Source organism: Cyprinus carpio, chromosome A1 (assembly GCF_018340385.1).
Source record: "Cyprinus carpio isolate SPL01 chromosome A1, ASM1834038v1, whole genome shotgun sequence".
In the NCBI taxonomy this organism is placed as follows: domain Eukaryota; kingdom Metazoa; phylum Chordata; class Actinopteri; order Cypriniformes; family Cyprinidae; genus Cyprinus; species Cyprinus carpio.
In genome coordinates, this window is record NC_056572.1 from 2,009,627 (window position 1) to 2,033,684 (window position 24,058).

Sequence of the window (24,058 nt, forward strand, 5' to 3'; positions counted from 1 at the left end):
CATATTCTGATTACATCGAAAGAAATAACTCACAACACATACAATTAGGTAATAAAATTAGAGGGAATAATCCAAAATCAATCTTAGTGCAACGAATATATGCATAAATAACTAAATGCAAAATGACTCTTATCCTGCACCTGTTATGAATATGAAATTACACATACTTAGAAAGGCCTAAACTGGTGATCTGTTTAATGATCCATCTATAATCAAGCCAAACTGTTCTCAGAAGAGAAAAACATTAAATCAAATTTAAATAATCATATGCCTTTCTAAACTATAACTACTCCTGAACAAACCATTAAATGGGAGAAAACAAACTGGCTTTGGGTGAACCATATTTGGCTCTACAACAGAATCCCAAGGGGCCTTATTTTGATATAAAACAACAACTTCTCGATCATGCTCTATGTTTTGTTACCCTGAGAATACTAATGTTTTTTTTTTGGACTGAAATTATACAGGACACTAATATTAATATATTAGATCATCAATGTGAAATAATAGAGATCGACATTCCCCACAGGGAGCCTAAAAGTATCCCATATAATGAAAATATGAGAGCGCAGCACTGACGACACATGTATATGATTTAAAAAAAAAATAAAAATAATAATAATAATCTGCATGATCACCCTTTACATTAAAAGTGAAACTGTGCCTGTGACATAACTATCCCCGAGAAAAAAACTGAAAAATTTAACAGTAATTATGGTAACGGTATAGAAATCCACAAAACAGATTTAAGTAGTATACAAATACTTCTTTTTTTTTTTTTAAGATTTATGTAAAACTGCTACTGGCCTGCAGAGTAACCGAGCAGTAGCTGTAAGAGCAGGCACTGTGCTGTTCACTTTAAGAGCTGTGAAGAACATTCAGGGTTGATAAATGCTTCTAAATTAAATTCAGAATATATCAGTAAATCTGACGGGTTTTTTTTTTTTTTTTTAAGGGGGAGGGGAATTTAACTTCGAGGAACAACAAGAGGTAAACCATTTACAGAACATTCACAACACAAAGATAAAACATTAACAATGCGTTTGGAAATGTTCATATTTCCAAAGCTTCAATCACAAAATTCACATAATGCTTCAGATACACGTTGCAAAGCACTACAAGTATACTTGTGAATCAGATATCTGAACTATGCTAAAAAGATGCCCTTCAAAGTCAGTATATGGCATTTTATGAAACAATAACCTGTATCACAAGTATGTGTGCATCTTAAGTGCAACTGAATCTTATATCTGAACTATACAAGCTTTTAAAAAATTGAGAAAGAATATGAGGAGTTGAATTACCAAAGTGAATCAGTTGTATAATAGGTCATTAAAAGCTATAATTAATCATTAACATTGAATCAGTCGTGGCCTAATGGTTAGAGAGTCGGAACTCCCAATCGAAGGGTTGTGAGTTTTTCGAGTCTCGGGCCGGCAGGAATTGTGGGTGGGGAGAGTGCATGTACAGTTCTCTCTCCACCTTCAATACCATGACTTAGGTGCCCTTGAGCAAGGCATCGAACCCCCAACTGCCCCCGCGCGCGCCGCAGCATAAAATGGCTGCCCACTGCTCCGGGTGTGTGTTCACAGTGTGTGTGTGTGTTCACTGCTCTGTGTGTGTTGCACTTCGGATGGGTTTAAATGCAGAGCACGAAATTCTGAGTATGGGTCACCATACTTGGCTGAATGTCACGTCACTTTCACTTTCACTTTCAAATTGTATTTGTTTTATTGTAAGGCAATATTAGCTATAATTTTTAATTCTGGACATAAAACAAAGCAATTCAGAGTAGCACTTGGATCAGGATTTGCATTTCTGTCCCATGATAAGTGCATCATGAAATACGGACAAGGAGAAATTCTGATCCAAGTTCAGCAGCACCCAACTCTAAACTGCTTCGCTCATGGAGTGTGTAAGTGGAGTGGCAAAATGACCCTCAACTGTTTTGGTTTCAGCAGGCAGATAATGCAACGATGTTTTTAGTTTGAGCAACAACACAACATTATAGAGTAGAACTCAAATCTGCAAAGTGAGGATTTCAGTAGTTCCGATTACTGAAAAAGTAATCAATTATTCAGTGTAAAACAGACATTCGCTGAGACTGCCGTCAAGCGCTTTTTTGACATGCATTACGTTTCATTTCCGACTTACCCCGTATGATTTGCAGAGCAGATTTGCAGGCAAAAAATAAAATCGAAAGGGGCAAGGCATAAAAAAAGAAAGCAATGTGTGTACAGCAATATAAGTATTTGAACTTAAAATAAATAAATCGAAATAAAAATCACTATCAGTGCAGGATGTGGGAAGTCTCATCCACAAAAAGCCCGAGATGGTCCAAGCTTTCACTCCAATGATCTAGCAACAGTCCTGATTAATGTACTTCATTAATACTTCATAAAACTGATTACCTGCCAATAAGCGTTAATAGCCCAAAATTTGCCGGAGTGGAAACTCGTACCCATATCTCCCCATTGCATATAAGGATGGACATCTCCCACCGATGAGTTAAGAGAGACGTTACAGTCATGCCGTCACATAAAAAAATACTGCTGATAGACTTCAAATGAAAAAAAAAAAAAAGTCGCTACAAAGACTAATTAGTGTGAAAGCTGCATACAACAATCATTAAGCTGAGGTTAGCTTATGTATGAACAAAACCTGAATATTATATCTCTTCTTTTTAAGAGCAGTTAACTTCAAAATCAACAGTGCTTTACAATATTTTAAATATATATATATATTCATATAGATATCCACAGTGAAACCCCTGAATAGATTTTTTGAAGGCATGTTTTGTAACTTGATAAAATGTACCATTTAAGCTGTGGCTGAGGATTCAAGTGTGACTTCCTAGTCTGAATGAGGTCCTGACTGCATGTTAAAAACAAAACCAAAAATAAAATCCTTGTTGGTTGTCGTTTAGGCGATGTTTTAAATAAAACCGTCTTCTCTGTAGGAAATCGTCGAGGTTTTGGTTTTGAGTTAAGACTGTTTGTAGGCAGTAGATGAGGCATTGGTTGTTGTCCCTGACTTTCCGGAGCCTGAGGTTGGCGCTTCAGCAAGGCGGAGCTTCTTTTTTGGTGGGGTCTTGAGCGTGCCGGTTCGCTCTTTGACTTTGTACTCGAGGGTGCTGTGTGGAATCCCATAGACGCTCTGAGCTTTCGACACGCTCATCTTCCCACTCATCACCATGGCTATGGCCTCCTCTAGGATATCGTGGTCATATTGGCGATAACGGCCCCGCTTTTTCCGTGGCTGCTTGTCTCCACAGTCAAGCACACTTCCGGTGACGCTCCCGTTCTTCACGTTCAGACACAGTGGAGGCAGGTCGCCCTGGAGCAGACGCGACTCGAGGCCCGAGTGGCTTTCCATCAAGCCCTGTTTAGGGAGAATGGTCTTCAGCTTGTGGAAAGCAGCGGAGCCGTCGGAGGCTTTGTTGGCTTGGTACACAGCATCCACCAGACCAGCCAAGTCCAGCTGGGCTTTGGGCTGAGCACTGAAGCGTACCTGAGGGATTCGGATGTGCACAGCTGGCCCAGCGGCAGGACTCTGAGGAGATGTGGCCGGCGAGGTGCTGCCGAGAGGCCCGTCGTTCTGCTCCCGGAGCTGCGAGACCATCCTCTGCAAGGTTAATTGTTTAAGGTACGACGAGGCGTTCACGGCTGCCGGGAACTTCAGCTCGGTGTGCTCTGGTGACGCTTTTGTACATTTTCTTACTTCGGATTGCTCGAGTCGAGAGTCGCTGCTTGGGCACAACGCCTCTGTGCCAAAAATGGATGGCTCCCCTGCCCTCCGCTCTGGTGATAAGGCCTCTGTCTGGAGCTGTAAGGTTTTCTGAGGTATCCCGTATAGTATGGCTGCTTTGTGAATGTCCAGTGATCCAGACCGAATATCTTTCAAAGCTTTAGAGAGCAAGCCTTCTGCAAACTCAGAGCTGCGATCCAAATAGTCCTCTCTGATTGGTCTCCTAAGGGGAGGTGGGTGGGAGGATGAGAAACGAACGGGTGAGCGGACCAATGACAGGACGCACTCAGGGTCCACTCCTTTACTGCCTTGTCTTTTGGTAACATCACTCGCTTCTCAATTGTCTGTATAACACAAAGCCTTTGAGTTGTTTGGGGATAAACGCTTTTTGTTTTTGGCCTTAGGTTGCAAACGATACTTCTTGGAAGGACAGTCTCTCGTCAATTGTGTGGAGAAAGACAAGCGTCTACGGGAGTACTTCCAGTATCTTTGCAATGCGGATGCATTTTGTAAGACTCATGTGAAAATAATACTGCATGAATCAACGAATAGATCAATAAACAAATGAATAAATACAGGCGGCACAAAGGAACAAGTAAAGCCCCTGACTGCTGGCAAATGTGACGTTACCTTCCAACAAGTTAGAAAAGAGTCAACCCTTTGGCAGTGCAACAAAACAACCACTAATTAATACATATAACACACCAAATGTATGAGTAATAGAATTTGTTCACACAAATTGATCAGAGAGGATTCAAACGAAAAAAACAAAAAAAACAAACAAAGGAATATTTTCTGATCGATATTACTGGGTCAAAATGTTACCATTTTGATACCAAGCTTTTCTCTGGCTTCGGTAGGATGAAGATCAACAGTCAAGCACACAACTTGGTAAACAAGAACAAGTACTCACCCTGAAACCTTTCGTTGAGGAGTTTCGTTCTCCGACGATGCATTTTTCTTAGAGAGGTCAAGTGCTCCATCTACTATGAAAGGTAATCCATAAAAAAACAGCAATTAATATTAAACTCTGAGAGCAAATGCACAAGATCATTGCAAATAATGAAGTATTCGCTCACTCTGTAAATTCACCCTGTTTATTCAGAGTTGCGTACCTTTCAGAGACAAGCATAATTAATGAAAGTCAATAGACTAGATTCTCTTTTGACACTGATCACATAATACAGCGCTTCAAACTCCTGAATCTGACTGTGTGCTGGTCTCTTGAAGTGAAAAGACGATTTGTTTGTGGTGCTTACCTTTCAGGGCCTGAGAAGCTCTGCTGGTGGTGAGGTCCAGAGGCCCGTCGGGATCTGGCTGATGTGGGAGAAGCTCAGAGCTGTCGCTCAGGCCATTCAGGCCCTCGTGAGCCTGGCTTTTACACGCATACTCTAAGGCGAACCTCCGAATCATCTGGCGCATCAACTCCTGCGCCACCAACGGTATACTGGAATCGCAGCTCTGGGGGAATTCTGGGAAATTTAACAATACAGAACTAGTTGAAGATCTCGTTTCATGCACTAGGTTCTTTATGTAAAAACACATTTTCTACTTTTAACACATATTTGACTTTAAGGATTTGGAGCTGATAAACTGAACTTCATGCATGCATTGTGTACAAGACAACAACTGTAACAATTTAGAAAGCTTGCTTTCTAGATTTCCGTTTGATAAAAATACTAATATTTAGAGCTATATACCATCGTTACTGTCCTACGAGGGTTCAAAAGGTCACTACATGTGACATAACAAATAAGTGTGATTTTTATTCATTTTAATTGCATAGATTACTATTACATTTAATGAGATACTACTATTATGCATTGTAAATTATGCAAAATCACGGAGTTATCCTTGCTTTGTCATATAGTGTCTCTCTCAGTGAATGGGACACAGATTTTACCGATATTAGTAATCTATATATTGAATAATGTGTGTCAAATTATGTTCTTTGACTTTTCTTCCTATAGGGAAGCATCCCAGCCAGAGACTACAATGGTTTACTATGAATTAAATGGAAATTAAATTATTGTGTAACCAAAATACCAATAAGAAAGAAATACACCAGGACTCTTATTTTGAAATGTCTAAACTTTTGCGGGCTGATCCTTCAGATAAGAGATCAAATATGCAGTCTTGCAACAGTCTAAAACATTATATAAAGCTCATAAAATAGACACTGTCATAATTCATAAACTCGAGTTCACTTGGCATAAATGTGCACTATTCACTGACTGAGAATCACTTTGAAGCAGTTCTTTTTTTTAATGAAATCATAGCCATTTGAAGCTTAATAATCAATAGGCTGTTTCGTGATTCATGTTCTTCCATCCCTAAAATATAAGACGTCTTAAAATGATCATTAAGACGTTTGTTTTACCATTTCATGCATTGCAGACTTTATGACGTTAAATTGCGAGCCTTGTAAAGAAATTCTACATTTTAAACAAATGCAATGGTTAGGAGTTGTAATGCATGGTATCAGTGGTAATGCATGTATCAGCTGTGACAAAAACTTCACTCCCAATGGATAATGGGAATAAAAATGTACTTCTCACCCTTCTTACGAAAGATAGCATGGAGGAATCGGTCTGCTTGGCACTGGAGTTTATCAGAGGTGGACAGGCCCTGAGGTGGGGGGGTTTCAGCAGGGGGTGGCGAGCCAGGCACGGCCACTGCAGGATGGTCCTGTGTCACAAAAGGTAACAGTCAGTTAGTGACACTCATCACATACAGCCCAAAACAAGCACTGATTATTAGTGTCTCACAGCCTTTACTTGTGCTTAATTATAATTAACTATGCTACATGCCCTTTACGATGTTTAACCATGTATTATAAAGATTAAAACTGCATTAACAAACACCCAGAACAACAGCTGCTAAACACAGAGAACTATTTGTTATATCCAAACAGAACTCTAAAATTACTGCGTGCAACTGCGAAAAATGCAAGTAACCCGATCAAAGCTAACGAACCTGTATAACCCACGTTCAATAATAATACAAGAGCTACATAAACACAAAATAAAACCAAGCAAACACACAAATACAGAGATTTTTAAATATGATAAAAATGATAAAATCTTACTAAACATGATTCAGTGACAAACACATTGACTTGTCGCCACCTACTGGTGGTTTCAGTGTTTGTTTGTTTTTTTTATGTATCATTAATATTTCTATACTCAAACTAAACATACATTTGACATAAAAATTACACATTTAATAAGGTTAGGGAAATCTCAATTTAAGGAGGCAAATATCACCCATAATGTGAAAGCACGTGAATAATTAATTTTATCTTTTTAGAGCTGCTTTACAGCAGAATTGAATTCTGTTTGCATCACTATTTCTCTGTTTATCACTGCTTTGAAACAATCTGTATTGAATAAGCACTATATGAATAAAGCCGAAAGTTAATTTCTGTCACTGATCAAAGGCTTTTCTTGCCGGCTAACACCCCATAATAGGCACATCTATTCTGTGGCTTTTGAGGGTTGACTTACATTCAGTTTCTCTAGCTGCAGGTTGCAAAAGGAGCAGTTTGCATTCACGGACCAATCATCCACAGCCTCTGGTTCACACTCTGAGCGAGAAACACAGAAGCGTCAGGTAAGCGGAGCATTGATATCATGAAAGAAAGACAGAGTTTTCTAACACTCACCATCAAATATATTGAGATCTTGCAGCAGCCTTGGTCCATATATTCCCTCCAGAATACTTTCAAACCCTGCAAACAAATACAATATGGTCTTATCTGTATGAAATCCAAGAGTAAAAAATGCATACATATTTTGAAAACCTTACAGAAGTGTCACAACCCCTACTGGCCAGGTTTTGTTAATATTTGAACATATATCAAATAAATACAATACTGGCTAATAAAAACTAATTTAACATGCAATGCACTATTCTATCAAATGCCCAAACAGCAAAAGAAAATACTCAGTGCATACAAAATCATTAACTGCAAGACAAGGCCAAAGTAACCAAATGGTCCTAATGTGTAAATATGATCATTTATAAATGCTCTCTTTATATAGAAGTGAGAATAATAACTCATATTTCCAGTACTGCTGCATTGTCTGCATGAATGACGCCCTTCACTGCAGCTACATTCACATTACATCCTTACAAAAGTTCACCCGAGAATGTCACATTCTGCAAATACAGTACATTTTGGTATTGCATGAATTTGTCTGTATTCATGCTTTAAAAACCCTCAGAGGCCTTGACCTTCCTGACTGCATCCAAGCCTTAAAAACATACAACAAATCACAAGCTATTAACCTGATTGATTCCACTACTCTATTGTGATAAACTATTTTAATTTGCACAGATTTAATATGTATGGCCTAGTTAGGGATTTCTATTCAAAACATTAAGGGCGTGCATTTTCTTATACATGCAAAGTACCGTTTACAACAGCGTATTCAATGCGTGTCAACAGTTTCACATGAACCGGAGGTTATTTAGTGAACTGTTTATGCAGTAAACATTGTGTGTGAATGTGTGGATACACTCTGCCAAGCAAATGTCAACATTACTGTTTTACCATATCCTCCTGGCACCCAGACATCGGCTTTCGTCCTCTGTAGAGGACATTATATTTTAGTGAATTTCTCAGAGACCCTACATGCCACAGTGACTCATTATTACACTTCTTTATGGTTTCATTATGGTTTGCCCCAAGAACACATTAATGTGCAAATAAGATGCAATGTACAGATACATTGTATAGAATAGGAATACCAATTTATGGACATTTTACGCAAATATTCCATCAAATCATACTGTGATGTATTATATATCAGTTGAGAATCATCTTGCACAAAGTTTGGCTAAAAATAGCATGAAACCTAAAAGCTGATTGTTTTGCCTATACATGCATTTTCATGTTTTTTTTTTTTTTTTTTTTTGAATACGTCACTCCTGGCGTCCACTACAAAGGACACGGAATAAATTAGATAATTAAAAAATATTTTTTTTCTACATTTGTTTCTTATACTCCAACTAATGTAATGACCTAAAAACAACAACAACAACAAAATTCACTAACGTTAAACTTTTTTTCTTCTGGTTCTCGGGAGGATAACGTTATTTTAAAAGATTAATCCGGGTACCTATTCAACGAACGTTACCCGCTTTCAAAACATTTTAAAAAATAAATAAATAATAATTTACTAAAGAAATATTCTGTAACGTTACTTTAGGACATCTCGACAACGGTTCAAACATGACTAAATAATTCACGCAAGAGCCTCAAAAAGCCGGACGCTCTTGTTATTATAATTCAATCACACGGTCTTTCGTACATCGGTATTCGGTGCAGAAGGGGTCAGCGAGTGCAAAGCTAACTCGGTTATCGAGGAATCAAGAAGTAGGGACAAAGAAAATGGAGCCGGCAGAGCCCGGTCGGCCCTTGTCCGTTTTTTCCGTTAGCTTCAAAAGCTACCCGCGGCTCGCGCGGACGACGGCTCTGCGTTATTTTTGAACTTGACACACGCTCGCTTAGCAACTCCGAGAGCTAACAGCGGCTGGGGGGAGGGAGGGAGTTCCGTGAGACACGGGCGAGAAAGAAACCGAGCGGAACGTGCGTTAGGTCCGCGTACGGAGCGGTGATTGAATCTTACCGACACAGTGGATGAGTTTGTGCCGCCATGAGTCGAGTTCCCGCCGGAATCCTTTTCTTTCGACCGTGCATTTGGAGCTCCGGCACTGGGTCGCCATTCTGTCCGTCCTCCTTCCCCCCGGCTCTGAGCGTGACGTCACCGCGCGTCATCCTTATCACGGTTCCGATTGATTGACACGTGTCAGAACAAGCTAGGGGCGGGGCTTAGCGATGTAAACAACCTTCCCTCAGTATGCGCATTTATTTAATAAAATCGCTGGATAAGGGCTGTTTTGAGTACAGTAGCTAGTTGTGTACTTGAATACCAGTGTTTAATTTAATTTAATGCTTTAAGGTTAAGCTGGCATGCCTGCACCTGTCATCTAACGTTAAATAAAATCGTATCACTATTACCATTAAACCATTTTCTTTCTATCAACCTCAGTGGTAATAATCATCAACCACATAAGCTAATTGTGAGCATAAACTATCAAATCTTATGTCACAGCTTGGTCAGTTTAATCATCAACGAGAAGCTGATAATAATGGTAATTCAGTGCTAAGATGGCTGATAGTTCAATAATACTGCAGGAGTGGCACAGAAATGCAGCTTTACCGGACAGGAGAATCAATCAGATATTGCATTATGTCAACCAAAACGTAATTAAAAATGTAAAATGTTCACCACGTAATTGTGCTCCATGCATTTAACTGGCAAATCATGAATTATAAATATATGTGTCCTTTTGTCTTTACATTTCAATATGTTGTTAACATCAAACACAATGTGTGCCCCTCCCCCATTCCACTAAAGTGACACACACACACACACACACACACACACACACACACACACACACACACACACACACACACACACACACACACACACACACACATTTCTAATGAATGTATATGAAGTCCTACTGTCCAGAAAGAGGAAGGCACTCAGAGAGAACAGATGGAGTTAATGCCCAGCTGAGCATCTGTCACACACACACACACACACACACACACACACACACACACACACACACGCATAATGAGAGTGAGTGAGAGAGAGAGAGAGAGAGAGAGAGAGAGAGAGAGAGAGAGAATATATCTGTTTTACAATTCAGTATGCTGTTTTTAATTCAGATGCACATGCAATTGATTTTATATTCTCCTTTTTGGATTTTGGCTCAATATATTACAGGTCATATATCAAAGTATTGATCAACCTGTTAAAATGTTATCCCCTTGGATATTAGTCTTCTTGATAATAAAGCTTTAAATTTCACGTGATAACAGTACTGCATGACTCTCAGTTAGAACCTCAGATCTCAACCAATCACTAAATCCATTTTGTTATCTCTGGAAACAACAAAATGAGGAAAAAAAGGAAATCGCTCTCAGCCATACAAATAATAAATCTCTCTCTCCAGTGCCTTGTTTGCTTTTGGTAATAGTCACCTACATAGCAACTCCTCAGTTCTCTAAGGATCTTAACAAACTCAGAACAGCAAATAAATCAACCAGGTGATCAAATGTGTTTGAATGTAGTGAAAGAGGTGTAGCGTTTGTTTTCTGTTTTCTTTTGATCATTGTTTTATCGTTCTGTACTGGAAAGGCAATAAACATTCCAGGTCTCTAATAATTTCGAGCTTTGCCATTTGAGTAACAACTGTGTTAGGATGCATGTATTCAGTCATTAACTAACAATAAAACAAACTGATTTATTGCACACACATATTTTGCTGATGACCACATCCATTTCTGCTTTTGAAGTCTCTCTGAGGAGGTCTAACATTAAATGTGCTTACTTTGAAGGATTCAGACATATAATGAAGTCATTTGATTCAGCCCGGTTCTGTTACTATACACACACTGCTGAGTCCCTGTAGCTAGATATTCTCTAATTGCTCATATGAGTCCCCGATGGAAAGAGCTCATAGATTGGTGGAAACCGTGCCCATCCTCCACAGCTCCCATGGCTAAAGGTCTGTGTGTGTTTATGTGAGGGGGAGGTAAGGACAGCATTGTTCCACTGACAGCCACATTCATTATCATAAAGGATTGTGTCTGTGTAAAACTTACTTGTTGTATAGTCCAGAAATGGGATTGCAGCAACCAACACATACAGCCCAACTCAATGAAAAAACACATCTGTTTTACACAGAGGCAATTTCGTCACCAAAATGTACATATATTACAAACGAATTCATTCCGTCTCAATGAATTACATACATGTCTATTTCATAGGCAATTTGTTTATTTATTTCAATGGAAATATTTTGTATTTGGTGGTTTGGAAAAGATGGAGGGGGATAAAGTGTTTTAGTGAGTGTGTGTGTGTGTGAGAGAGAATACTAAATAGTTGGATATTTCCAAACAAATTTCATTTTGAAATACGAGACTCTATCAGAGCTGGGGTTTATACAACATGCATGAGCTTTGCTCAAAGGATCCAGGTTTGAGTCTGTTTGGTCATATCCAGAACTCAATACTTTCCCCCTTTTTTCAGTCTGCTCTTTACTGTCCTTTAAAAGAAAAAGAAAAAAGCCCAAGTAATAACATCATGCAATTAAACAAAGAGAAGCCGAGTTAAGAGATATAGCTAGTGCTTCACTTTATAATTTTTTGTGAAAATTATTGATTTGGAAAGCAGTTTAGGTCTTCGATGATATAGAATGAGCATGTCAAAGCAGATCTCCTGAACTCCTTGTTTATGGTTGTCCTCAGCTGCTTTAGGATTGAAGAGCTCAGTTGTAGAGACATGCTGTGGTTAATTGATGGGTTCTTCTGAAGATGGCATTTTTGCATCCAGACCTTGATGTCTGAAAGGCAGAGAGGTATGTTAGGATGACCAGTCTAAAAAAAAGAAAGCTTTGTATCATCCTGGTAGCTAGTGGTAGGAGAAACCAGGTCGTCCTGAAGGATGAGGACAGATGATTTGGAAGTAACTCTTGCCAGACAAAAAGGCATTCTCTGTGAAGTATCTGCTTTTGAAGCCAGATTGGTTGTTATGGGGAAGGTTGTTTTGTAAGAAAAAAGCATAGAATTGATTGAACAACCTTCTTGAGTATTTTGGACATGAAAAGTAGGAGAGAAACTGGTCTGTAGTTTTGTTTTTTAAAAATGTGATTGGATGGGGTCTGGTGGACACACTCTCAGAAAAAAAGGTACAAAAGTTGTCACTGGGGCGGTACCTTTTCAAAAGGAACACCTTTGTATCTAAAGAGTGCATAATGGTAACTTAAAGGTACATATTAGTACCTAAAGTGTACATATTAGCACTTAAAAGGTTTGCTTATAAAGTATACCTTTTCAATAATTTCAACGTAAATGTTAGTATTTGTACTTTTCTTTTCGTGCAGGAGGGAGGCCGGTCTAAAAGGAGAACTTTGAAGGCATGAGTCTCCATAAGGCAGAGAAAAGGAGGATAGAGTACTGAATGTTGTTGGTTTCTATTAGTCTCCACATTCTCAGTGAAAAAGTGGCAAGGTCATCAGCAATGAGAGAGGTGGTGGGAGGAGAAGAATGTTGTGAATAGTAGGCATGTGCATCTGAAGTGTTCCTGATCTTGTCGTGATAGAAAGTGACCTTGACAGCAAAGAAAGAGGAGAGGAGATATGGTAACACTTTAGATTAAGGAACACTAATTCATGATTAACTAGGCCTTTTCCCTCCATAAACTCCTAATTTGCTGCTTATTAAGAGTTAGTAAGGTACTTGTTAAGTTTAGGTATGGGGTCGGATTAAGGGATCTAGAATAAAGTCATGCAGAATAAGGCATTAATATGTGCTTTATAAATAGCCAATATGCTAGTCATATGCATGCTAATAAACAAATAGTTAATAGCGAGAATAGGTCCTTAAAATGCTCTTTTGATTTATGGATGTCTTCTCAGCAGCCGTGAGTTTTGTCATGAAATGGTCAGACTCTGTAGAATTTCTGATATCTAGTGAGGAGAACGGTATCGGAAGGAAGCCTTCAAATATTAAGTAAAAATTTCTTTAAAAATGTAGTAGTCTATAAAATGAGGTATAGAGAAACTCTTTACAAGTAATAGAACCTAAACATATTCATCCAAGACTGGTTTGTTTTCTTTTTCTTGTCAGTGTTGCTGTGACAGGTCTATTTTTCTGCATTTATAATGCAAGACGTAATGCTCAGATAAATTTTTCCGAGAAGCTCAGAAATCGCTTCGTAACCTTCTAATAAAAATGTGACTGCTCTAATAAAAAACTAAGGTGAATACTCTAATAAAAAGGTTGAATATATGCAATACGCAAGGGCATAGTTTTGGTTTGAACATTGTGGGGGTTGAAGTGCGAACTGTTTTAGTGGAGTCCCGGGTCATGCTCCCTCATAAGGTTTATTTATTTGTTTGTTTGCTTATATGTTTGTTTTTGTAAAGAAGTCTTTTGTGCAATCATCCACACATGCAAAGTTGGTTGATAACTGCAATAAAGTAATAGCCTAGTTAACAATTACTTGTATTTTATATTATTTAGGCACTTAGGCTATAGTTTGACAGAATGTTCTAATTCAACATGCCATGGGAACTCAATCTAACTTAACATTTGATATTGTTTATTTTTTTTACTCAGTTCACCAGGCTCTTAACGATTTAATCTATGCCAACTCTTGGAATATGCGAAGGCCAGGTTTTTCCATTCACGCATGACATAATCACGTTGGTGTACTCTGTAGTCATCGTCTGTGTACTCCGGTTCAGAAATGTAGGGTAGGGCGAATCTCATTTTCTCCTCCAACTTCAAATTCGTCCGACATTGTTGTTTTATCACCCTTTTGTAAAGGGCTTTTGACTTTCTTTGTACGTTTGCTTTGTAAACACTGGGTCAGTATGTCAGCCTACGTCACACGCCACCTTTCCAACATGATGGTTAAAAACTATATCAATTTTGTAGTTTTTTAAGAAAGTGACTGATTGTTTTGCTAGATAAGACCCTTATCTGTCGGCTGGGATCGTGTAGAGCCCTTTGAAGCTGCAATGAAACCCACTGGTCTCCATTGAAGTCCAATTATATGGAGAATGTTTTCCTCAAAAACCAATCTTGGATGACATGGGGGTGAGTAAATTATCAGGACATTTTTATTCTGGATGTGAACTAATCCTTTAAGTAATTTTGTGCATTTAAAGATTTTAGTATGTGATTTGTTTGCCATTTAATGGGAAACACAGGTTCATTGAACACTGGCGAAACAGCAAGGCAGAGATAACGAGGTTGCATCTTTTTATATTTCATATTGATGATATGGATGAGCTTTTCATTGTGTGTGCATGTACTTATTCCCCTGTTCAACTACAGAAGAATAAAAGACTCATAGAAAATAAAAAATAGGCTAAAATAGATTCATTAATGCAGTATTTACAACAAAAGCAATTTGGCCTGCCAAGATAAGAGTACAGGAGGATACAAAAGAAATAGACATTAAGAGAAATACACTGCAAGAAAGGTTGAGTGTTATCATGCAGAGAACACTAGTGATGGGAGCAAAGCAAAATATACTTTGCAATAACCTTGAATGCCTTCTTTTCTGTCTCTTCATATTTCTATGTCGGCTAACTCTCTGTGACATATATCCCCTCTGTTTGTCTGATATCTTCACAGATAAAAACAGATTCTCCCTCTGGATGGGTTCTTTTGATCTCCAGTGCCTTATCTCCTAGGTAACCACATCTACAGCAATTAAAAGGTCTTGTTAGAGTTGCCCTCGTGTGTTTTTTTAATTTAAGATTACTGGGCTAGATACTCTAACCATTCCTTTTCTGCATTTAAGAAGAAAGAAGGGGGGTAGTAGACAGAAAATAAAGAGACAAGTGGGATTTGGACATGAAATTTAATAAGACATATCAGAGCAATCTTAAAATAACCTGAGCAATCTTTTGTCTGACATATTAGTGCACAACCGAGTACACAAAAAACATGTACGGTATGAAACATGTTCTGTTCTGACTCAAATCCTACTTCTCGTGTTTTAATACTCACACCTAATACATCCATAACTGTAATGACATTCTGAAGTAGTCATGTGCCAAATTATATAAACAGACCCTTTGAGGTGTGTTTTGTGTGTAATCAATATTCATGTGGCTTGACACAGGTTATCCTGATTTGAATAGAACCATTATTTGCAGAGTAAAAGTTGTGAGTATGCATAAATGCATGTATGATTGTGTGTGGGTGTCGCTGAGTTTGTCAGCAGTAAAAGCCACCTTCTCCAACCAAGGAGATTTTTAACAAGCTACTACACATCATTTCATGAAAATACGTTGCCATATACTCATCATTTGAGAAAAGCACAGTTTTATGGAAGTAGAAGTGCATTTAGTGAATCAGTAAATAGCACTGTGAAATCAAGAAAAAAATAGATCTGTTAATTAAATAGATAAGTTAATTATGTGCTATTAAAACAACCTCCTGATGCATTGCAGCAGAAAGTGTAATTAGTGTATACCCATATTACCGTCAAGTTTTTTGAGTAAAGCTCACATTCTTACTTTTTGAAACAGATGTTAAGCCATTGCAATACCAGAAATATTGAAGTGTATGTATAGGTAGAAGAGAGGTGTTTGCTCTACTCAAATAAGAGCTAATTCCAGAGTGATGGTTGCATTGAATGTTGTGGTTCATTATGGCAGGTCTTTGCAGCGCCATCTGCTGGCGAGCGCATGGATCTACAGGACCTTACAGTGAAACTGCTCAGATTTGGTTTCTGTTAAGCACTCATACGATCATCATTTGATTAAATCTCAAATGCTGTTGTATGTTGACTGGTGCAATCAGAATATAATTATGTACAATTAAGAATTTCCAGAATTTTGCCTTTCAGTTCATAGGCTGGACTAATCACAGGATTTTGAAGATGAATTTCTGAATATCTAAATTAAGAATTTGGCAATTTCAAATTGAAACTGTGGCAATATGCTGAAGTAATACAGAGGTATTATATGCTGAGGTATACATATACAGCGGTGTTGTATATGTAGTCATCATTATTCATATGGCTTGACACAGGTTGTCCGGATTTGAATATAATCATAGTTTGCAAATTATAAAGGTAGTCGAACAATAAATGTATTGCAGCCATGATGTGGTGTGCTTGCATGTAAACGGATGAAATGGTTGTTAAAGATACTTAATCGCATTCAGAACACAGGTAGTTACTGTAAAACTGTATAAAACAGACTCAGATATACTGAGTGTGTGCTTGTATGAGTGTGTTATTTCATTACATTTGAAATGTAAGTGGTTTTGCAAGGGTTTTTCTTTTATTTCAAGGCTTTTGCTACTGAAAAAACGTGCATATTTTAAATGTTATTTGACGCTGAGGTCATAAAGACAGCTCTGGAACTCAGAATAATCTTGTGAATATCCATGGAGTAGGATTAAAGTATAATCCACTGCCAAAGTGTCAGCAGGGAATAAAAATATCTGCAATCTACACAATGATAAATTCAAACTCATCTGTCTGGAGGATCAGCGGCACACAATCAGCAGATGTGTGTGTGGCATACTGACGGTCCAAAAAACGATGCTGAAGATATATTCTGCCCAGTGCAAGTAGCAGCAATTGAATACACAGTGAAATGATCACACAGCCAAATCATGTACAGACAATTTGTTACATTTTTTTAAGCTATTCTTTGAAAAGGTTAGTTGAAAAACCCCCTTTTTTCAGCCTTCTCTGTCATCTGATCTGTAGCCCAATGGATCTTATTTAATCTTTTTTCAAAGCTTGTTTCAGAATCCCAAAGAAGAGTTAACAGTAGGGATTTCACAATGTGATTTTTTTTCCACAATTTTTTTTTAAACAAAATGAGAAATGAGAAAAAGAAAAAAATATTTTATATCAAATAACAAAACTAAATTTAATTTTTAAAATAAATCCCAGCTTAAATAATAAAAACAAATAATACAAGTACAATAAATCTCCTCATATAAACAAAGGCTTTGCCAGTGCTCTTTCCTAGCCTTTTTCTTTTCTTTTCTTTTCTTTTCTTTTCTTTTCTTTTCTTTTCTTTTCTTTTCTTTTCTTTTCTTTTTTTTAAAGAAATATCAGCATGTTTACATTTTCCAGCAGAAAATAAACCTTGTACATAAAATGCATTTGAAACAAAAACAGAATGGTCTGACTTTAACTTTGTGAAATGATGCTACCACTGTAAACAAAGCAGCGCTGCACTTATAAATGCTGCATTATAGAGGCAAGATGAAACGCAACAATCTAAACTCTCCTGAAGACAATCAGTTCCCCTCAGAGATTTACATTTACATTTACATTTAGTCATTTTGCAGACGCTTTTATCCAAAGATACATTCATATAAATCCCACGAATGGTTTTGCAATTTGTTTAACATCTCAACTGACTTATATAGTCACATATTTTCATAGATTTGCATCGTTACATCCACAGTTACCAGCTAAAAACCAATAAGTCAAAAATTCCACCAAGAGTAATTTATATCTCAGAGGTCTCAATGCACAATCTCAGGCTGTTTTTAGCCTCACTGGAGAGAACTGTATATGTTAAAGCAGGGTTTTTCAGATGCCTGACATATGACAACACATGCAATTCTATACCTTCTTCAAGTTTAATAGCAAGTTTATTTGTGCTTGTTGAATTTAGTTAGATTTTGGGTTTCTAATAGCTGCTAATTTGGTATTTAGCTGATGTTTTGATCCAAGGCTTTTTACAGCATCCATGGAACAACTGGGTAATGTGTCTTACCTAAAAGTCATATCTTTTAATCACTCTTCCGTATTTGATAAAGATACCAACAGATTGTCGTGTGTTTTTTGAAAATGAAGTCAGTTGTAATGGTATTATAAAGGACTGAAACAGCCAATTTTTTAAAATATTTTTTATCATGCAGTTTTGGCTCTAAAATAAAAGACATCTTGCAACATAAAAAATAAATAAATAAAATGAATGAGACCCACATCAGCTCTCAATATTTAAAATACAAATCTAATTATTTCTGATAACTGATAAATTGAAAAATTATAGATTTTTTGAAAATACACAACAGTATAACAACATAACATATGGTGCAATGACAACAACATCATAAATAAAGCCAGCTTAAAAATTAAACAAAAAACAGTAACCATATACTGTTTGTTAAAGTGGCTGTATCTGGTAAAATACCGTCGGTCTAATATAAATGTGTGTGTAGATGCAATGTCATTCACATTTCTTAACACCCAACCTGCATCAAGAAGTGTGGCACTTTCAACAGACTTTGAAATAGTCCTCTTACAGTATATAAACCCGCTTAAATGCATTTGCCCACTGTATTGTATTGTATTAGTATAGTATATTATAGTATTGTACTGTATTGTACTGTATTATACCCTATGGTCACTGCTTGCAGCTATATTCATAAGTTTAACCTTATTGCATGTTTTCATATGGAACTAACTTGAGAATGCTCAAAAACAACAGTTATTTGGAAGACGAGAGATTTGGGAATCTGACATATATAAGCCTAGATATGCAAGTGCATAAAACACTTTAGCTAATGTCTGAATATGACACATTATTGCATGCTATTGCATGAAACATTATCTCTGGTTGAATGTTGAGCTGCAAATAACAGTAAATATAGTGACTGAAATTATCTTGCTGTGTTCTCATGTTTGTTTTTACTCGGTTCCTGATTTATTTTAAAATAATAACGCCACTGTTGTAATTGGACACTCGCTAACAGGTGTTTAAAAGGTTCAGGCACAGTCTCTGGCAGTGAATCCATTAACATTTTCATTTTTCCAGTGCTAAGTGGTTTTTAAAAACGTCTGTGCACAACAGGCTCATTTCCACAAAGGGTTTTGATAGCTCTCACTGTCCTCATTCCTGCATGTTCTTGCAAAATAAAAAGAGTTTCAAAATGGAAGATGTTTGCACTATATCATGTCTGTTGTTGGATTTTATAATAGCAATAATTTGCTGTGGTTGTATTTGGCGATGTGATGGGGTGGTTCGGTACACTGCTGTAAATCAGTCAGCGGCTCTCCTGATGATAGATAAAATGTTTGGCAGTGGAGAAGAACTTTGTGGTGTGTGAAGGAACGTGCAAACATCACTGGTGGAACAAACCATTTAATCTCCTCTGTTCCATTTCCTGCAGAAAATCAATGTTTTCTCATTAGGACCCCCACTCGCTGGCACTGAGCTTTCCAGATATTTCAGGAAAATGGGGGACATTGACTCAAAACAGTGAAATAAAACTCTAAGACCGTCTAATGGTTTATCTCTTGATTTTTATGCTTAGATTTTTTCGATTTATAACTGACTGCAGTTTAAGCCTTACAAAATGAGACAGCAAACAGATGTTTTGGGTTAAAGGTGCCAGTGTGAGAGCAAGAGAGAGAGAGAGAGAGAGACACAGGCACCTGGTTTGTGTTAATATTGTTTGGTGAGGCGACCAAAACCAGTAGCATTGTGTGTGTTTTCATTATTTCTGTGCAGTTAAGGTTTTGTTTGCATGACAAATACACAGAAATGCAGCTGAGAAACCTGATTACATAGCCATCTGTGTCTGTAATTTGTCATGCGTTGGATTGTCCTCCTTCTTTCTCTGTCTCACTCTCATTTTCAGGCAGCGGCGGACTCTTGAACGGATCTTTCATGATTAATGCATGACTTCTGTCCTGTCCTGTCCTGTCCTGTCCTGTCCTGTCCTGTCTTGACCTAGTGAAAGTAACTGAGTTGTCTGAGGAAAAGCCTTCTGACTACACACTGCTCCTCAGATTGGGCCAAACTCTGTAAACTGGGCGTCTGTTTACACACTAGTTTACAAATTCCACAAATTAAACAAGCCATACTGGTTTCAGGAACATGATCCAAGTCTGTTGACACACACACACACACACACACACACACACACACACACACACACACACACACACACACACACACACACACACACACACACACACACACACACACACACACACACGTTTGTTTTTGTGAAAAGTGGGGACATCCCATAGGTGTAATGGTTTTTATACTGTACAAACTGTATATTCTATCGCCCTACACACACTCTACACCTAACCCTACACCTAACCCTAGCCCTCACAGGAAACTTTGTACATTTTTACTTTTTTTTCAAAAAAAAAAAAAATCATTCTGTATGGTTTATAAGTGTTTTGAAAAATGGGGACATGGGTTATGTCTTCATAAGTCACCCTCTCCTTGTAATACCTGTGTCACACCCATGTCATTATACAAAGTTGTGTCCTGATATGTCACACACACACACACACACACACACACACACACACAGTAGCATGTCAAATGAGATCTATGAAACAGAATATTGTGTTGCCAAGTTTTATTGGGTTAAGCAAATATTCTTTCTTCTGTTTTAGTGTTTCATTTGATATTAATAATAATCATAGTGATTTGTTTTCAGAAACAGAAATTTAATGCACGTTCAGATTGAAGACTTGAAATATTTAATAGGTTAATTTTTATATATATATATATATATGTGTGTGTGTGTATTTGTGTGTGTGTGTGTGTGTAATTGAACTTTTAGGGTGAACTATGCAAAAGTGTAACAGTTTTGGACAGATTTGTGATAGAGATATATACTCTTTGGGATTTTTGTGATCCCTTAAATGTAAATTTGACTATGAGTGTTTGCCAGTGTAATAATAGACATTTAAATGCACAAGGTCTCTGCATTTCAACTGAACTCTGTTCTTCTGACCTTCAGAAAAAGTTTGATAGTGATTTAAAGATTACAACAAATGTGTTGCTGCAGTTTAATGAAATTTTAGAATATTTTTTTCCTATGAAATGTAAAAGAAATTTTGAATTTGGTCAAATTAAGTATAAATCCTGCTGGGAAAACATGCATGTTACTGGTCCAATGTGTAGTCCATCATTTAAATAATCTTGGACTAGTTAATGACCATGAATGACCAGCACAGTCCAGCAAAAACCATGTTTTTAAAAAGGTAACACATATACAATCCCATATTTGAGTTATGACACAGTCTCATTCATGAAAATATCTAATCTTTAGATTTAATCTAAAGCATCACACTTTGTCTAACATGTTAAAATAAACAGGCCTAAAAAAATCCCTCATAAATAATTACAAGCAATTTCTCAGTAACTGACCATTAGGTTCTTAAAAAAACCTTCAACAAAAAAAAAATAAAAAGAATTGTGTGTGGTATGAGTTTTGAATGTATGGTGGATGTGGATCTAAACTCCTCAGTTCAAGCCCAAGCTGTTCAGCTTCTCTTTCAAATAGTCACCTAACAAGGTTAAGATCTGTGTGCATGGCCCTGACCCCTGTGGTCACTTTTGATCAACTTCATTTAAGCTCACGGTATGAAAACAGGACATAGGGAACACATGTACAAATCACTGTGAAGATCATTGTTTAAAAACAGCAACTCTTTGAGCCAATGATGGATGTGCATGTGTGTCTTATTAGCTTTTAGCTACAGATCCAACACTCGGAACCATTTGAATATCTCATTAATCAAAATTAGACATCTATAGCATCCAAGCACTGCAGGTGTGTGTCAAAAACTCCCTCCACTTCTCTCTTCTCTCTTTTTTTCTTCAGTAATTGCTGAAACTAAGCAGACAAGCTGCAACGATTTGTGCCTGTGGTTTTCAAAACCGCTTGTTTTTATTTCAGGAGTAAAGAAAGAGAGACAGAAAGAAACCAGGTCTGGTTCAAAACTCTTTTAAGGAATAAATATGGAAATGATTATGTTGATCACTAGTATTAGTTGGTTTCATAATTGTGAGACAGAGACAGGAGAATTACTGAAGTTGGATTTTGATTAAAGCTATATATGTTATTTGTATTATATACATTATATTTGTAATTACGTACAGTATGTCTGTATTGTTGTGTAGGGTGTTCAATAAGAAACAATAACACATGGGAATGCAGTGGAAAATATACTGTGAGATATTAAACAATAAATTTCCATATGGGGAAATAGTGTTTACATTTTTCAGGATACTGCAATGTATGTATGGACCATGTATGGCTTTAAAAACGCTCAGTTAATTTATCTTTCATGACTTAAATCACAGGTTTACATAAAGCTGAACACATGTTCATGAGCTTTTATCTGACTCTATTGTTTGCATAGTCACACATTTCATATAAGAAAATGTGTGATGGTATATAAGAAAAAAGTGTTTATTAAAAACAAATATTAATTTTTGGACAATTAGATTTCTTTTTAAAGTCAGGCAACATGGTATGTGGATATATATATTGTGATATCCATATATTTATATATATATTCCTCATAATTATCTATATACATGTTCTCAAATGAATGTATTTTATCACATGTACATCTGTATAATATAAAATTACATACATTGTTATATAAGTAAATATATGGTTAAATTTTTAAATATACTGCATGAAAAGCAGCAATTCCTAAAGTATTATTCAATATATTGTAATGCATTAACACAATACTTATTCTGTACATTTTGAATATACATGAAATCATTTAATATAATGATCGTTAATATATTAGGAAATATAATTTCTTTGTGTAAGGGTAATCATTGAGTTTCGTGTCATTAATCATTGAGTCACACAACATGGTCACTGCTTATTGGACTAATAAATAGCATTTATTTATTAGTTTATTTATTTATTAAATAGCATTTAACCTACACTGCTGTTCAAAAGTTTTTGAAAGGATCTCTTATGCTGACAAAGGCAGGCATCTTCAGTGTCACATGATCCTTCAGAAATTACACTGATTTGGTGCTCAAGAAATATTTTTCTTTCTCAATAGTGTTTACATCTCGGAGTTCTGAGAAAAAAAGTCAGTTTATATCATGCATATAAAGGATAATGACAATGATAATGCTTATTTCAGTTTTTCTAGTGATAAAGTATCTATATGAGATGTTTAAGTCATAAAATTTTATTAAAATTAAATCCCATGAGGGGAACCCCTAACAGGTTCTATATAAAACCATTTTCTTGGTTTCTACATGGAACCTTTTAGGGGTTCCAAATATGAAGCACCTGATAAAACCATTTAAGGTTCTATATAGAACCTTTTCTTCTAAGACAATAGTTACAGTAGTAAGATAGTTGTTAAGTTTAGGTATGGGGTCGGATTAAAGGATCTAAAATATAAAGCATTAATATGTGCTTTATAAATACTAATAGTAATAGGCATGCTAATAAACAGGTGAATAGTGACAACTGGCTCCTAAACTCCTAAAGTGTTACCATATCTTCTATCTTTATATTATTTTTTCGGGGGACTTTCATAGAAAGCCAAATCACTGGACTTGTTCCCCATCAAATAGGTGCATGATTCTGCTGTTTGTGCATGATTTTAAATTATATTGCGAGTGGCTACTGTACAGAAAACAGTAAAGATCCGATATTCTTCATTTAGGGGTGCAGGGGTGGAGGAGATTGTTAGACTCACCTGAAAATGAATTTAATGAAGACTTCAGTCGTATTGATTGCTTATCTGTTCCATTAAGAAAGACTAGCCTTTTAAGTGACTTTTTTCTTTCTGCATTCTGGGAAGATTATCTTGACTGTAAACTGTAGAAACTGTTCAGATTTCCCCGAGGACCTGTGTTCTGGGGTGAGAATTCCTCCGTTTGTGTTTATGCCGGCTGATCCTACTGGCCTGTCAGTTGTGTGTGCTGTACCCAG

The 24,058-nt window shown here is 36.8% G+C and overlaps 1 protein-coding gene across 4 annotated transcripts in view; it reads right to left on the minus strand.

Moving 5' to 3' along the window:
* The window catches only part of LOC109099267 (ligand-dependent nuclear receptor corepressor-like protein), a 17,298-nt gene extending 7,760 nt beyond the window's left edge, over nucleotides 1-9,538 (minus strand). The window contains exons 1-7 of one of the 4 annotated variants that reach the window (XM_042716318.1): nucleotides 9,381-9,538; nucleotides 7,412-7,477; nucleotides 7,254-7,333; nucleotides 6,306-6,435; nucleotides 5,007-5,219; nucleotides 4,661-4,730; nucleotides 1,755-3,970 (exon numbers count right to left, since the gene is read on the minus strand). In XM_042716318.1, the coding sequence (XP_042572252.1) occupies nucleotides 2,986-3,970; nucleotides 4,661-4,730; nucleotides 5,007-5,219; nucleotides 6,306-6,435; nucleotides 7,254-7,333; nucleotides 7,412-7,477; nucleotides 9,381-9,477 (1,641 nt within the window). In that variant the 5' untranslated portion in view covers nucleotides 9,478-9,538 and the 3' untranslated portion in view covers nucleotides 1,755-2,985. Of the gene's footprint in view, nucleotides 1-1,754; nucleotides 3,971-4,660; nucleotides 4,734-5,006; nucleotides 5,220-6,305; nucleotides 6,436-7,253; nucleotides 7,334-7,411; nucleotides 7,478-9,380 lie in introns of those variants that run through there. The other 3 variants (XM_042716252.1, XM_042716177.1, XM_042716110.1) reach the window with 3 other exon arrangements.
* Nucleotides 9,539-24,058: the final 14,520 nt, after the last annotated feature.